The sequence below is a fragment of the Hippoglossus stenolepis genome, chromosome 22, assembly GCF_022539355.2.
Source record: "Hippoglossus stenolepis isolate QCI-W04-F060 chromosome 22, HSTE1.2, whole genome shotgun sequence".
Classification (NCBI taxonomy): domain Eukaryota; kingdom Metazoa; phylum Chordata; class Actinopteri; order Pleuronectiformes; family Pleuronectidae; genus Hippoglossus; species Hippoglossus stenolepis.
Genome location: NC_061504.1, coordinates 5,389,204 through 5,404,305, shown reverse-complemented (window position 1 = coordinate 5,404,305; position 15,102 = coordinate 5,389,204). Strand labels below are relative to the sequence as shown.

Genomic DNA, 15,102 nt, shown 5'->3' with positions numbered 1-15,102 from the left:
GGACGGATAGGCCCCTTTTCTTTTGGTTTATGTGGTCACAATAAAAAAAAAAATATATATATATATGTATATAAACTACACAACTACAACTTATGCAGCATTATATATAAAGCTTCATAACGAATCTTGTAGTTTTTAGGGAAAAGTTTTACTTTACCATTTCATAAGCAGCCTCTATGCCTGCCTATGTTGACTGGACTGGTTCAACTTGTTTAGTGGTGGTTGGCATGCAAACATGCAGTCAAGCTGATAAAAGGGGCAGGAATCAAGCATTTACAGTAAAAGGAGGTTGCTGTTGCTTTCTGTGATGATTGCATGGCTGTAAAACTTTAGAGAGCTCAACAGTAACTAGGGAACATTTATCATCTCGAAAGTGAAACTGTAAGTGTGCATTTAAATCTGACTTTAGACTTTAGACTAGGGAACATTTATCATCTCGAAAGTGAAACTGTAAGTGTGACTTTAGACCGAGGGTGGATGCACAACAGAAGGACTGGTTTATGGCATGATTCAAACGGAGAAGAGATATGGCGCGGGTCCCGGAGCTGATCTTGGAAACCTTCGAGGAGCTTGTTGATAAAGAGCTGAGGACTTTCCAGTGGTATCTTTACAGTAATGTTCTTGAAGAATTCCCTCATATTCCAAAGTCTAAGCTTGATGGAGTGGACAGGCCGGGCACTGTGGATCTTCTGGTACAGACATACGGCTACGACGATGCTGTTACTGTCACAGTGGACATACTGACGAGGATGCAACTAAAACTGTGGGCTGACACAGTAAAGAAGAAGTATGAGGAAGGTAAAAAATTATGAAAAAGTTAAAAAAATGTACACAAGTTAGTGTAAAATATCTTGGTCACGTAACGTCGTTTTTTTTCTCTGTTTCTTTATCAGTTTCAAGCAATCCAATAAGCAATGGTAAGCAGACATGAAGCCACATACAAGCACATGTTCAAAATTCAAACCGATATCACCGTGTACACAGGATTGAAAAGTTAATTTATTCTTTGAACAGAAATCAACCACCATGCAATCCAAGACAAACTGAAATCCACTCTGCGGGAGAAGTACCAAAACATATATGAGGGGAACGCAGATGAAGGGGACACTGTCTTCCTCAACAAAATCTACACTGAACTGCGCCTGATCGAAGGAGCCTGGGGAGGCTTCAGCACGGAGCATGAGGTCAGACAGCAGAGGTTCCACCATGCGACAACAGAGGAGACTATAATAAAAGCCAGCAACATTTTCAAACCCAACTCCAAACAAGAGAAACGAATAAGAACCGTGCTCACCCAGGGTATCCCAGGAGTGGGCAAAACTGTCTGTGTGCAGAAGTTTACCCTGAGCTGGGCAGAAGGAGAGGAAAATCAGGACATCGCCTTCCTCTTTCCACTTCCTTTCCGGGAACTGAATCCCAACATTGGGGAAGTGGACTACAGTCTCATGCAGCTACTCCACCAGTTCTTCCCTGACATGAAATCCCTTGAGACGCTGGGGAATGAATGCAGAGTCTTGTTCATCTTTGACGGCCTCGACGAGACCCTCCTGCCTCTGAACTTCAAGCACAACAAGGTCCTGAGAGACGAGACGGAGCCAGCTTCCCTGGATGTCTTGATCACAAACCTCATCACTGGGGATCTGCTCGGGAACGCCCTCATCTGGATCACGTCCAGACCTGCCGCAGCCAGCCGCATCCCTCGAAAACACATCCACCAGTGGACCGAGGTCAAGGGCTTTGCTGACGAACAGAGGGAGGAGTACTTTAAGAGGCGTTTGAGTGATGAAAACCTCGCCACCAGAATCATCAACCACGTGAAGTCATCAAGGAGCCTCTACACCATGTGTCAAATACCGGTTTTCTGCTGGATCACTGTCACTGTGATGAAGAAAATGCTGCGAGACAACTTGACAGGAGTTATGCCCAAAACCCTGACCGAGATGTATGCATATCTCCTTCTGTGCCAGACAGACAGGATGATGGAAGGGCACTACCCAATGGAAAGTGACAGCGTTGTTTTGAAGCTAGCAGAACTGGCGTACCGTCAACTGGAGAAGGGTAAACTGATTTTCTACGCGGCCGACCTGAAAGAATGTGGCATGGATGTCAAAGAGGCAACTATTTACTCAGGGGTTTGCACAGAGCTTTTTGTGATGGAGGGAAGAAGGAGGCGTGAAGTTTTTAGCTTCGTACATTTGACCATTCAGGAGTTTCTGGCAGCTGTGTACGCCCATCACTCATACGTGCAAAAAAGGGACAATGTTGTTCTTGGGTACCTGAAAAGGATGCAAACAAGATGGCTCCCCAAGTCACTGTTCAAGTTTCACAAAACTGCCATTGAAAAAGCCTTGGAGAGTAAGGATGGCCACTGGGACCTGTTCCTTCGGTTTCTCCTGGGACTGTCGCTGGAGTCAAACCAGGAGCTCCTGGGTAGGATATTGAATTTGGAGGCAGAAGGAGAGGAAGATTTGCCAAGAACCGTACAGTTCATCAAGGAGAAGATCAGAGAGGAACCAGAGTCCAACCACAACCTGTTCCATTGCCTGAGTGAGCTCAGAGAGGAGTCTTTGGTGCAGGAGATCCAGAGCTTTGTGAGTTCCGGGACGCTCGCAGCCAAAAAACTGTCTCCAGTTCAGTGGTCTGCGCTCACATTTGAACTGATGACATCAGACGCCACAGAAGAGGAGTTTGACTTGAAGAAGTACATACGATCAGAAGAAGGAGTAGCAAAGCTGCTGGATGTCATTACCTCCTCCACACGTGCTCTGTGAGTTTACTTACATGGCAATATATGTTTAATTTGAATTTTAGCTGCTCTCTAAGCCGCTAACAAATGTGTGTTCTGCCAGTCATTCTAAGCCTGAGAAGTTTTATATCTCTTAATTCTATTTAACATGCTGTTTTTTATAGGCTGAATCACTGCAAGCTCACTGAAAAGTGCTGCAAGGACTTGGCCTCCGCGTTGAACTCGACCTCCTCTCGTCTGACAGAGCTGGACCTGAGCGACAACAGCCTGAAGGATTCAGGGGTGAAGCTGCTTTCTGTTGGATCACGAAATCCACTCTGTAAACTGAAGATTTTAAGGTCTGTAACACTTAACTTAAGAGACTAAAATGCTGCAACTCATCCCTGCAAGCAGTACCACTACTTACTGTGGTTGAGGTTTGCTGTCATACTTGTTATTTTCCAGGACAGGATCATAAGAGAGATTCTACTTCCCTTTTCTTTTAGATTACAAAAGTGTAAACTGGAAGGGGACTGCTGTGAAACACTGGCTGTTGCTCTCAGCACAGAGTCGACCAAACTCAGAGAACTGGACCTGAGTGCTAATGATTTCCAGAAAACAGGAGTAAAGGCTCTGTGTGTGGGACTACACAGCCATCACTGCAAACTGGAAACACTGAGGTTAAACCTGCTTGTTGCTGACAAACAGATCTTTTAGTTGGACTCAGGATTTAAATCAGCGTTTTTCCTTCTTTCCTCTGCAGGTTGAATCGGTGCAGGCTGAACCAGAGCTGCTGTGAAGATCTGGCCTCAGTTTTAAATTCAGGCTCATCTCACCTGAAAAATCTTGAGCTGAGTAACAACAGTCTGAAAGATTCTGGTGTGTCTCAGCTCACTGCTGGACTGAGAAGTCCCCACTGTAGACTGGAGACACTCAGGTCAGTGCGTCCTCTTTACTGTAGAATTTGACCGTTGTTGTTTTAGCCACAGTATTGCAGGACCTGTGAAGTTACTGTGGCAACGCCAACACATAACTGCTGCTCAAGTATTTAAATTTAGTTCATTCAGCGAGAAGGATGATTATACACATTATATTTTGTTTTGATGTTCAGCCCTAATTTCGAGTTCTTTCTAAATTTCTTTAAAATCTTTGTTTAAAGAGGCATTAAATCAAGGTTTGGCCACTAGAGGGCAGAAAAATAAAATAAGCTGACAGATTCAGGAGCAGAGTAAACATTTCCAGGTTTGTCTGGAGAGGTCAAAACTTGTAGAATAAAAGAATAATGAATATATTTTCATTTGATATTTACCTTTCAGGCTCAGCTGGTGTGGCCTTACACAGAAATGCTGTGATCCCATCGGCTCAGCTCTCAGTAGTGACTCTACCCGCCTCAGAGAACTGGACCTGGCTGGAAACAAGCTGCAGGGTCCAGACATACAGCTGCTGTGTGCTGGACTGAGAAGTCCACACTGCAAACTGGAGACATTAAGGTGAGGACACTCAGGTTCAGTGGTATAATGTAGTAGCTTATGACTGTTCTTTGGTGAAATAATGAATAGCACCAGCTTAGTGCAGCTTATCTTTTTAACACCAGATAATTAACACAACATATTCTCAACCCCAGGGTAAACGAGGGCAATTTCCAGAAATGCTGCGCTGAGTTTGCCTCAGTCCTTAGCTGCAACACCTCTCACCTGAAAGAGCTCAATCTGAGTGGGAACGACCTGCAGGACTCAGAGGTGAAGCTGCTCTCTGAGGGACTTGCAAGTCCACACTGTAAACTGGAGACATTAGGGTGAGTCGGCTTTTCTTTAGCTAAATATCATATTTTCCTCCTTGATTGCAGGTATTGCATGTAAGTGGCTATAATGATAATCATTATCAATCACAACACATTTTCAAATCTGTCCAAGAGAGCCACAAAAACACAAGTAATGATTCAATATTTCAATGTTATTATCAGATAACATAGATACATAGATATTTTCAAACTATTTTCATCTCTACACAACACAACAAAGCAAACTATGTGTTTTTGGGTGAACACAGTCTGTCCTTCTGCGGCGTCACTGTGGAAGGCTGCACTTATTTGGCCTCAGCGCTGAGCTCCAACCCGTCCTGCCTGAGGCAGCTGGACCTCAGCTACAACTACCTGCAGGACTCTGGAGTGAAGCTGATCTCTGTTCATCTGGATAACCCGCTGTGTAAACTAGAGACACTCAGGTAAAGCTGTGGCTTAGTTAGCAATGGAATAAAGCACAGTGGATCAAATACAGTGGATCAAATACATTGTATGATGACAGAGCTGGTTCCAAAGGGAAGCTATCAAACTTGTAATAATGATTATTGTTTCTTATTTGCCCATAGTGTGGACCACAATGCAGAGTGCTACTTGAAATCAACACTGAAGAAATGTAAGTGATGTATTTTGTTCTTTTCATTTGAACAATGGAAAACTGAAAAAGCTGTAATTTGGCCTAATTCCAATCGGAACTGCAGGTATTTATAAATATATTATTTGGATTATTAAGAAATGCACGTGTTAATTAACATCATATGTTTTAAACCTTTCCATATTTAATCAAGCCTGTAAAATAATGTTTGAGTTGATCTAAATGTGTGTTTCTAAAGGTTAATTATGGTTTTGAATTAATTTTCCATCTGATCCCTGAGTTTAGTTGTACTTTAGTTTACTTTTCATTGTGTGCGTATATACATGACATATACTGTACATGGATGCTCTTTCAGCCTTTTTGCTAGCTTTTGGTTTTAAAATGTTGTACTGTCATTTGTCCAATAGATGGCAGGATGGTGGCTTTAATCCATCTTTCTTTCTTTCTCTCTCATGCTCTGGCAACACAATGTGTACATTTGCTTGTGCCACCTCATACATTTTGTGATTATAGCATACACTGTGCTCAGAGTGTCTTCTTAAGTTTAAGTCTTCTTAAATGAAAACTGTGATTAAAAAGTAATACTGAAAATTCCATATCTATGTCTTGTACAGATGCTTGCACACTGACGTTTGACACAAACACAGTTGCCACGTCCCTCTTCCTGTACGACGGGGGGAAGCAGGTGACGTGGGTCAGAGAAAGACAGCAGTACCCGGACCATCCCGAGAGGTTTGAGAGTGTCTCCCAGGTGCTCTGTCACCAAGGCCTCACCCAACGCCACTACTGGGAGGTGGAGTGGCGAGGGCGCTGGGTGGACGTCGGCGTGGCCATGAGGGGAATCCGTCGAAGGGCGAGCTCTCACCTCTGTGGGTTTGGCTCCACGGACCAGTCCTGGAGTCTGTACTGCTCTGAGGATCACTACATCGCTCAGCACGACCACCAGTCTGTGGAGATACCAGCACCTCTATCTGGCTCCCACAGGGTCGGAGTCTACCTGGACTGGCTGGGGGGCACCCTGTCCTTCTACAGCGTCTCCTCTGGGACCCTCAGTCACATTCACACCTTCTACAGCACTTTCACTGAGCCCCTGCACGCTGGGTTTGCGATGGAGGAGGATGACTGCTCTGTACTTATTTGTACAATGGAGGACGTGTCATGACTAAGTTCTCTCTCAGTTTAGAAAGACTGGATGGATTTTAGTTGCAGGTGATATGGGAAATAATTTAAATTTGAATGGAGGAAATTGTGTTTTTCTGCTCACAGAGGGTGAATGTGATCGGAATTTTAGTAAGGTTTTTAAATATTCAACCTGGAAGATAAATATATATGGATGGACACTGTAAAAAGGATATTGGGACTTTAGTAGAATCTTCAATTAAAAAATGTCTTCCAAGCCTAAGGAGTCCTGGGCTTTTTTTTTGTGCAACAACGCCTAAATGCCCAGACAATTCATTTTTCACTTTGACATATAATATATATATATATATATATATACAATGATAAGATTTTATATTAAATAATGTTCCTTTTAAACAGCCAATTCTCATACTCATGATCTCAGCTAAGCAGGTTAGCATGCTAACATTTGCTAATTTGCACCAAACAGTATATGAGACTAATGTGGGACAAGTTAGCAATGTCCAAAGTACATGGCAATCCACCAAAACCATCAGAGACATCCTCTGGGTACCATAAATAACAAATCCCATCTGTCAGATACATGACCATCCTCTGGGGAGCATGAAATACTGTTTTTTATAATTGTATTAATCTGTGGCTTTTAAATAAGAACTGATCTATCCCAGAAAACACTGAGTTCTTGTAATTTGCATGCAAAATATCATAACTGATCCAAGTCTTGGGAAAGGAATGTTGTTTTATTACATTTCATTTAGCTGACGCTTTTATCCAAAGCGACTTACTATAAGTGCATTCAACCATGAGGGTACAAACCCAGAACAACAAGAATCAAGAAAGTACAATTTTCTTCAAGAAAGCAAAACTACAAAGTGCTATAAGGGAAGTGCCATATAAGTGCTACTAAATCGCTACTTTTTATTATTTATTTATTTTTATTATTAAAGGTATAGTTGGAAGAGATGTGTTTTTAGTTTGCGACGGAAGATGTCGACTTTCTGCTGTCCTGATGTCATTGGGGAGCTCGTATTCTCCTGATGTTGTGCAGGATGTATCAACAGGAATGTGTTGTTGCAGTAATGTTGGCAGTATGGGAGAGTTGACGGTTGAGTGTCACACCCAGGTTCCTAGCATAGACTGGTTATAAAGATTCCTAACAGTCTGGGTGGCGGCTAACACGGAGTGAAGTAGTTCAGTCTTATGTTTGACTTAAAAGGTGCAGCAAGGTGGGTAAGGTCAGAGAAACAAGCCCGTAAAGACTTGAACACTGCTGCAGCTGAAGACAAAAAAGTTATTCAAGAGGGAAGCAGGAAGTGGATCTGTTGCTCAGACTTTCCCCTCCTCCCTAGTCTGACGTCTCAGCATTTACAGTGAGCTTGAAGGAGGTGTGGCTGTTTAGTCTGAGGGGACAAGGAGCTGCGTCTGTTGTGGAGTTTGACCTGAGCTACACGTTTCATCTAACACACGCAGGTGAGTGTTTGGAGAAAGAAATGATTGACCTGAGGGGTAGTTTGTGCCTGTTTGGGGTTGCTGAGACTAACATGTCACTTTTAAACTCAGGTCAAAATGAAGAGTCTGGTTCCATTTGTTGGACTCATCTTGGTGTTTCTCTTGAGCCAAACAGATGCCAAACACACTAAGGTAAAAATAAAACTACATAAACCTGTTACCTTTGAAAGTCGTCTTTCTCTGCTTTATTTAATATAGGCTATGAAGTCCTCTCTCATGCTGCACATATTATTTATAGTATTTTAGAAGTCTCACTTTAAAACTGTTTCTGTTATATAGAAGCGGGGGACGGCAGTTTCTTCTCAAGGTACAGAGCATGATGTATGACAGTATATCATTCATATAATGGAAGGTACAAGTTACCATATATTCATATTGACTGTTGATCATCCTCCTCTTGTTTTTCTCTTGTCGTGTAAACCACAGGAACAGACTGCACACAGATAAAAGCTCTCTCTCCACATGCATCCAGTGGAGTTTATGTAATCCACCCTCATGGAGTCAAGACCCCGTTTAAGGTATCAAGTATGACATTAAGCATTAAGCAATTTGTCGTTGTGACTCTGCCCTGCTTCATGCTTTGCCTACAGCTACAGTTTACAATGACAAAGGTGTTAGATTTCTATCAGTTTTTTTTTTTAGGGGGGGGTGTCCTTGCTTCAGACAGTAGTAGACACAAGAAATGTTCTGCTCCTGTTCTGCAAATCTTAAATAGTATGTATGACTGGCATTTCCCGGACTACCTGCTCAGGTGTACTGCGAGATGCAGGCAGATGGAGGCTGGATGGTGTTTCAGAGGCGCAGCGGAGGAGAGGTTTCCTTCGACAGAAAGTGGGCTGCGTATAAAAATGGTTTTGGAAACCTGACACGTAAGTTAATCCCAACACCGCAGTGTTAGCTACAGTTATTTGAGAGCATTTAGGATTGTGTTTGCGGGGCAGTGCCGGGCTAAAACCGTGACACACCCGACAAAACACACAGTGATTATAAACACTCCATGATGTTCTTTGTTAAATTCCAAGGAACAGTGAGTACTGACACAATCAGGGGATCAATGGACTGTAAAATAACAACTTCACCCGTTTTTAAATCATTGCTTAAAATACATTTTTTATTTAAAAAATTTATTGTAATGGATGCTGTGTGATTTTTGTATGTTCTTTTCTTATTTTTTGTCCTATTTATTTTGTAAAGCACTTTGTGATCTTGTTTGGATTAGTGCTATGAAAATAAATTATAATTATTATTATTATAAAGATGTAAGAAAAGACCCATCTTATCTAAACACAGGCCGGCACTTAACTTTAGGCCTTAATGTAAATTACATTACTCTGTTACAATACAGTGTGCAACATAGAATGTGAGAAATCAACTTCTACTACTACAACTACTTCATGCAAGCACAAACCTGATTCACTTGCAGACAACAAAAATACACATCTGTACTGCAGCAAAGACAACTGTTACTGTGAAGGGGTAAAACACAGGGTTTTGTTGTTAAATGGTGGGAAAGATGTTTCAAACATACGTGTAAATCCTCTCTCCGTGCTCTGCCGATTCCCTCAGACGACCACTGGCTCGGTCTGCAGAAGGTTTTCACTGTGACCAAGTACAAGACCAAGTCGTGGACCATGAGGGTGGATTTATCGGACCACAAAGGGGTCGCCGCCTTTGCCGAGTACAAAAACTTCAGACTGGGAAATGGGAAGAAAGGTTTCCAACTGCATGTCGGGGGATACACAGGAAACGCAGGTACTTTTTCCAAATGTCCCCCTTTTTTGCTTTGCTTTTTTTTTTAAAGAAACACATATATTCTGTGTTTCTATATATATGAATTTCATTTATACTTTTCAGATTGGCATTTTGCCTCACTTGTCTGCTTGTTTCACTGAGTAAAATGTGAAAATAAGACTGGTAATCTTTCTTTTTGAAAGAGGAATAACATCATTCTGAAGTTAGGGCTGCTCAGTGTTTACAGCTACAGTCTGTCTTGCTAAGGTGGGACCAGTTTTTTTTGCAGTAGAGCTGAGTCAATGTTTACAAGCTTAATGCAATCATACAGTGGTTGACAGTTAATGAGAGGAATACATTCCCTTTTAGAAATAATGAATCACTCATCTGTTGGACTACAGTTTAGTATTCATGACAAATGTAAAATAAGAGGATTTTAAACTATTACCAACTCTGCTTAAAGGTGACGCCATCCGTGGTGCTGACGGAGACGTTGACCAGAACGGCTACGGTTTCAGCACTATTGACCGTGACAACGATGGCTGCTCGCCGTGCATCTTTGGTGACATTGCTCAAAATAAATGTACCATGTCAGAGGGCGGCGGCTGGTGGTACAGCCGCTGTGGTTCTGCCAGTCTGAATGGTAACTGGCATCCTGTTGGTGATCACATTGGCTACGGCAACGGCCTCCACTGGCGAACCTGGAAATCTCACAAGATGTACTCGGTCAAGACCAGCAGAATGATGATCAAGTCTGTGTGAGAGGGGGCCGCACATGTTTGACTTCATGCTGGATTTTGTCGCAGCACAGCAAGATTGGTTTAATGTTTTAGTACGAGAGTGTCTCTGCCTTTTAATGTTGTTTATTCTTTCCAAATATCTTCAAATACGTCAACAGCTCAGAAACAGTTAAATGTTGAAGTAGATATTTAGCCACAAATGATTTAATCTGTTGCTAGAGCTATGAGCATCATCTATTTACAGAAATCCCTAAAATTCTAGCAATTTCTTTGTTATAGAAACTGCACTCATCTGATCTCTTAATATTCTGAAAGCATGGAAAGCAGGAACTTAAAAAAAATGCGTTACTTTGTTGTTGTATTCAGTGAACTGAGAATTTTGATTCATTTAATGCAACAAAGTCGATATGTAAGGAGCAATTCGAGCCAATAGCAGTGCTGACAAGTCACAGAGTGCATTTCTGTCATTATGAATCATCTATGTGCAAACATAGTCATTAAAGGCTTTTGGCTAACAATCACACGGTGAGCTTTGTGCCTGGCATCCATTATTTAGCGGAGACAGATGACGAACAGAGATCTAATAAATATTTGACCACATGACATTTTCCAACTCTATCAAATGCCAGGGATTTCCTGAAAGCTCCTTTTGAAAACTGACCAACTGAGCAGAAAGTGTGAAGAAACCTTGTATTTTAATCCTTCGTGAGAGGAGTAAAACATGCAAACATCAGGTTCTCAGCCCCTCGCTCTGTGTCCGAGGACAGGACAAGTAAAGATTGCCTGAAAGACGTCAAGATGCGTCTTAAGGTGAAGACATCATGTAACTCAGCATTAGCTCAGCTTTAGATAATACTAGTGCAGTGCCCCGTGGTAACCCTGCCTGTTTGGAATGGGCTGTTCTCTTGGCCTGTGTTAATGCACCAGAGCTACATCAGAATTGTTCCTTGTCATTAGTGAGTCCTCTTTGAGTCACTTTATATTGTTTGCCTGAGTTGTGTGCAGAGCTTTTTTATAAACAGTCTATAGTTCAGAGTGAAGTTAGAAAACTTTGCTCATCCTACCTGGTTTATCTGCAATGGAAAATTTGGCTCGGCTAAACACCCATGTCAACAATTTTCACTTAACCAAACAAGTTCAACACCAATCAATAAAATTGGCAAACAGAGCTGACACTGACGAGGATGTTTCTTCATGCTCACAACACAAAATGGAAACTCAGCAACCACAGTCAGCATGATGTTGCATTGCTGCCATCTCATGGAGATATTTAACTACTGCAATGTCCAGATTTACAGATTTCCTGCCTTGTCCTCTTCCACCTCACCTCCATTCGCCCTTTACACCTGCTCCTGTGACTGACCTTTTCATTCCCTCCAACATCACCTTTCCTTCCAGTTCATATTTCCCGCAGCTAACACGTGAATGTTCTGGTAGCAGTAACGTCTTCAAATAAATGACGGTGGCATATGTATGATTGACTTCCCTGAACAACAGCTGTCCAATCATGTTAAAACAGTTGGTTTGGGAGTTGGTCAGTTTTCTGCTTCTTCTAAAGTTAAAGACACAAGAGAAAAAATAACAAACAGTTTAGCTTTTCTACCACAGTATAATCTGTAAATGTTAGCATGCCTGGCTAATAACCTTATATCTAGAGTATTAACTAGGGTTACATCCAGGCCAAGGAGCATTTCATACTTTATTATTTTTCTGTTTATTTAAAAAAAAGTACTGTAGGCTAAATATGAGCTGTCCTGCCTATTGGATTTTCAACCGACTCATGGAGCTAACCTGTAACCTGCAGAATACTGTCAAGGTCAACTCAGTGGCTAGGATACATGAGTGTACACACTGCTGAACTGGTCAGAGTGCTGTGCTGCAGCCAGAGATCTAGATGAAGACTGATCACCCATCATGTTGGTGATCAGAGCTTGTAAAAGAAGGGAGGTCAGCATTTGCCCTCTGAAGTACAGTGCCATTCTTTTATTTGGCTGTGTTTGTCTTCTCATCTCTACTACATAACAAGGGCATCCTGGAGGGGGAGAATCTGCCCCTGGAGAAAACTCCTTGAAGACTCATCCTTGTTTGAAATGCCAGTGTTAGACTTCGGAAAGTCCTAGGCTGGAACACACGTAAGTTGACAGATAGATTGGCTGTCAGCTGAGTCTGGTCCACACCTAGTTTGAGAATGCAGAACCGTATAAAGTATTCTGCAGTAGCTGAGTTATTACCCGACAGACTGGGCCATTTCCTCGTGACATAGGCCTTCCTCAACTAGAGAGTTTCCTCCAAGTTTTCTAAATGCGAAGGTCAAAGCCACAGATTATGTACATATTGAGTCAGTAGTTTAGCTTTTCCTTGTTTCATTTGTTCAGATGTTGTACTTACTTAATCAGAAATCAGTACAAAACTAATGTTAGCTATGAGGTGAAACAAGAAAACTTCTGTAGCCTCTTTTAACTTCGAGCAAATGGTGCCTACTCCTTTTTTGGTATCATCATGTAATATAATTGATGTCATATTATAAACACAAACGTTAGAAAATGAGCATTAACATTAAGAGTCTTTGCTCATGATCTAAGCTTTTATAAATCTTGACCTGAACCTGACCTCAGTGTCCAGGCAGTTCCAGTCATATTGCTGAGCTAATGATGGAGCAGAGCAGCTGTGGGGAGCAGATGTGAGTCAGGTCTGAACACACAGCGCTGGGTGGGAGCATAGACTGTTTGGGATGTGAGAGATCGGTGGGTGGAGTTACTGAAGCTGCAGCCAGGTGCCAGGAGAAGTTGTTGTTGCCTCCGCACGCCGGGGTCGTGCGTCTCGGCCACGGTGCCATTCTCAATGAAGCTGCCAGAGAGGAAACATCGTGTCCGAGCAACTTTATTGATATCTCCCCTTTTCAGGTACGGAATGAATGTTTATGCTCTTGAACGTTGAAATATGTTTGCTTAGTTGTTTTGTTACCATGTCACCACAAACAGATATGAGGTTGCTAATGCAAATGTGTGTGTATTCATTTTCACTATGTTTATGGGTGTGAATAATTATTGAATGATTTAGGATTCATTTCTAAAAGTCACTGTAAATAATAAGGAACAAGGTATATAACAAAGATAAGAGACTAGTCAGCTCAAGATATTTTGTTTATTAAGCAATACATTTAGGTTTGATAATTCTGTTGATGTTCAATGATTCACAGGCCATTTACATAAAGTTACCTGTCTACTTACCTGTATAAGAAAAGTGAATGGAAAGAAAATGCATAACATTGTTTAAATGTTGTATACTGAAAGAACTGTTGTACCTATGTGAATTGGTACTTATTAATTGTCAATGAAGCTGCCAGAGAGGAAACATCGTGTCCGAGCAACTTTATTGAAGTATCCCCTTTTCAGGGCGCAACACTCAGCAAACACATTTGAACGTTTTTCGCTGTAAGGGATGTAGTTACCACGCCATGTCCCCCGGGTTCCCTGCCAATTCTCTTCAGCCTCCTAGCCAGGTGAAGAAGGCTGCGGACGTGACTTAAGGGCTACGCCTTACTCAGCTTCTCGGCCGGGCTCCCTTGCCTGCCTCCCCACTTGTAGAACGCGCTCCGGAGATGACGCCTCAGCCGCACAGAGTCAAGAACATCCGGAGGGAGGTCTGGAGAACAAGTACATGTCAGTCATCGTTTATGACTAAACGAAATAAATCACATTTTTCAAGCAGGTGAGATCAATTTTAACGTTATCAATTGAATTAATGTGATTTGTATCTAGATAAGAAACAGAAAAATGGATGGATTAGAAATTACTGAAGACGGTGAATACAGGTTTAAGTGAAAGATTTGGAGTCGGAGTGATGTTCCTCAAATGAACAAATGAAGTTAATCAGTAGAGAATCATTTTGAGATTCAAAGTTATTTATGAGGTCTCAGCTGAATCTTAACCCTGACTCTAAATGTCCTTAGCGTTTGTAATAAAACAGAAATATGAAAATCGATACCCCATATAACATAAGTTCTTCTCTGTTGATGAGAATCATGTGACAACAAGGAAAGCTCCAGTAGTGCTACTTAAATGGACTTTGTGGTGAGATTGAACTGTAACACTGGTTTGATCACAACTGAGAACGTGTTACAGTTTATTCTTAAGAAACGAAGAAAAGGGATCATGTTTGAGCTTCGAGGAACTTGATGCAGAACTTACTTGGAGGCTGATCGAGGTGACGATCAGCGCCTTCAGGCGTAAAAGTGGCTTATAGCTGTCGCCTCAGTGTCTGAGTTAAGGTACTGGAGTAACAGGCAAGGTAATCTCTTCTGAATGAGGGACACGTCCACTGACAGGTGGTGTTAATATTCACAGAGAAGCAGGGGCAGAGTAAATTCATTCGCCTCTGCAGAGAGTAATATTGTAATCAGCGGTGCGATGGAGCAGAGCAGGAGAGTTCCTGCCCGGGTGGTGGAGAGCTTACCTTTCACTGCTGCCTTACCGACAGCCGTCATCAACGCCCTCAGGAAGGGAGAGGAGCTCATCTGAGATTCATCCAGGTTCTCCTGAGAAACGGAGAACGGAGGAGGAGGAGGAGTAAAAACACAGCGTCTGTCAAATTCACAAGCATCAGCACCAGGCATATTTAGAGGACTGATATCTATGAGTGTGTAATTTGGTGGAGCTTGATTGAATTGAGGGAGACTGTTGGGCCTTGGAGGAGGTACGTGCTCTACTGGGTGCTTCTGGTTTTATTTATTATTTATATTTACCAGATATTGGTGCAAGTTCAAAGTATGTAGATATGTAATGAACGTATGTCTGGTCTTAAACCGGAACTTATGTTTTCATTTGTTTAGTTAGTTTGTCAGCAGGATTTATCAAAAACTACT

The 15,102-nt window shown here is 42.0% G+C and overlaps 3 protein-coding genes across 5 annotated transcripts in view; 2 read left to right on the top strand and 1 right to left on the bottom strand.

The window, feature by feature from the left end:
* Positions 1-319: 319 nt before the first annotated feature.
* Positions 320-6,515, top strand: LOC118101283 (NACHT, LRR and PYD domains-containing protein 12-like). 3 transcript variants are annotated; one of them, XR_004694516.2, is made up of 11 exons: positions 320-798; positions 894-917; positions 1,015-2,767; positions 2,911-3,084; positions 3,232-3,405; positions 3,489-3,662; positions 4,042-4,215; positions 4,350-4,520; positions 4,804-4,948; positions 5,093-5,139; positions 5,733-5,822. XR_004694516.2 is itself a non-coding variant. In XM_047338647.1 (11 exons), the coding sequence occupies exons 1-11, from the start codon at positions 528-530 to the stop codon at positions 6,278-6,280; spliced, it is 3,684 nt and encodes a 1,227-aa protein (XP_047194603.1). In that variant the 5' UTR covers positions 320-527; the 3' UTR covers positions 6,281-6,515. The 3 variants fall into 3 exon arrangements, 2 of the variants coding, with proteins under 2 accessions (XP_047194603.1, XP_035002783.2); XM_047338647.1 differs by having other exon boundaries at positions 4,775-4,948; positions 5,733-6,515; XM_035146892.2 differs by lacking the exons at positions 4,042-4,215; positions 4,350-4,520; positions 4,804-4,948 and having other exon boundaries at positions 5,733-6,515.
* Positions 6,516-7,370: 855 nt separating this feature from the next.
* On the top strand, positions 7,371-10,767 carry LOC118101303 (angiopoietin-related protein 5-like). The gene is made up of 7 exons (XM_035146931.2): positions 7,371-7,728; positions 7,819-7,899; positions 8,047-8,074; positions 8,194-8,285; positions 8,519-8,636; positions 9,334-9,519; positions 9,962-10,767. Exons 2-7 carry the CDS (start codon positions 7,825-7,827, stop codon positions 10,258-10,260), a joined length of 798 nt encoding a protein of 265 aa, XP_035002822.1. The 5' UTR covers positions 7,371-7,728; positions 7,819-7,824; the 3' UTR covers positions 10,261-10,767.
* A 3,003-nt stretch (positions 10,768-13,770) lies between these two features.
* Positions 13,771-15,102, bottom strand: part of LOC124851046 (eukaryotic translation initiation factor 4 gamma 3-like) — a 35,571-nt gene continuing 34,239 nt past the window's right edge. Inside the window, 2 exon segments of the mRNA XM_047338667.1 lie at positions 13,771-13,883; positions 14,694-14,775. Of these exon segments, the coding sequence (XP_047194623.1) occupies positions 13,771-13,883; positions 14,694-14,775 (195 nt within the window).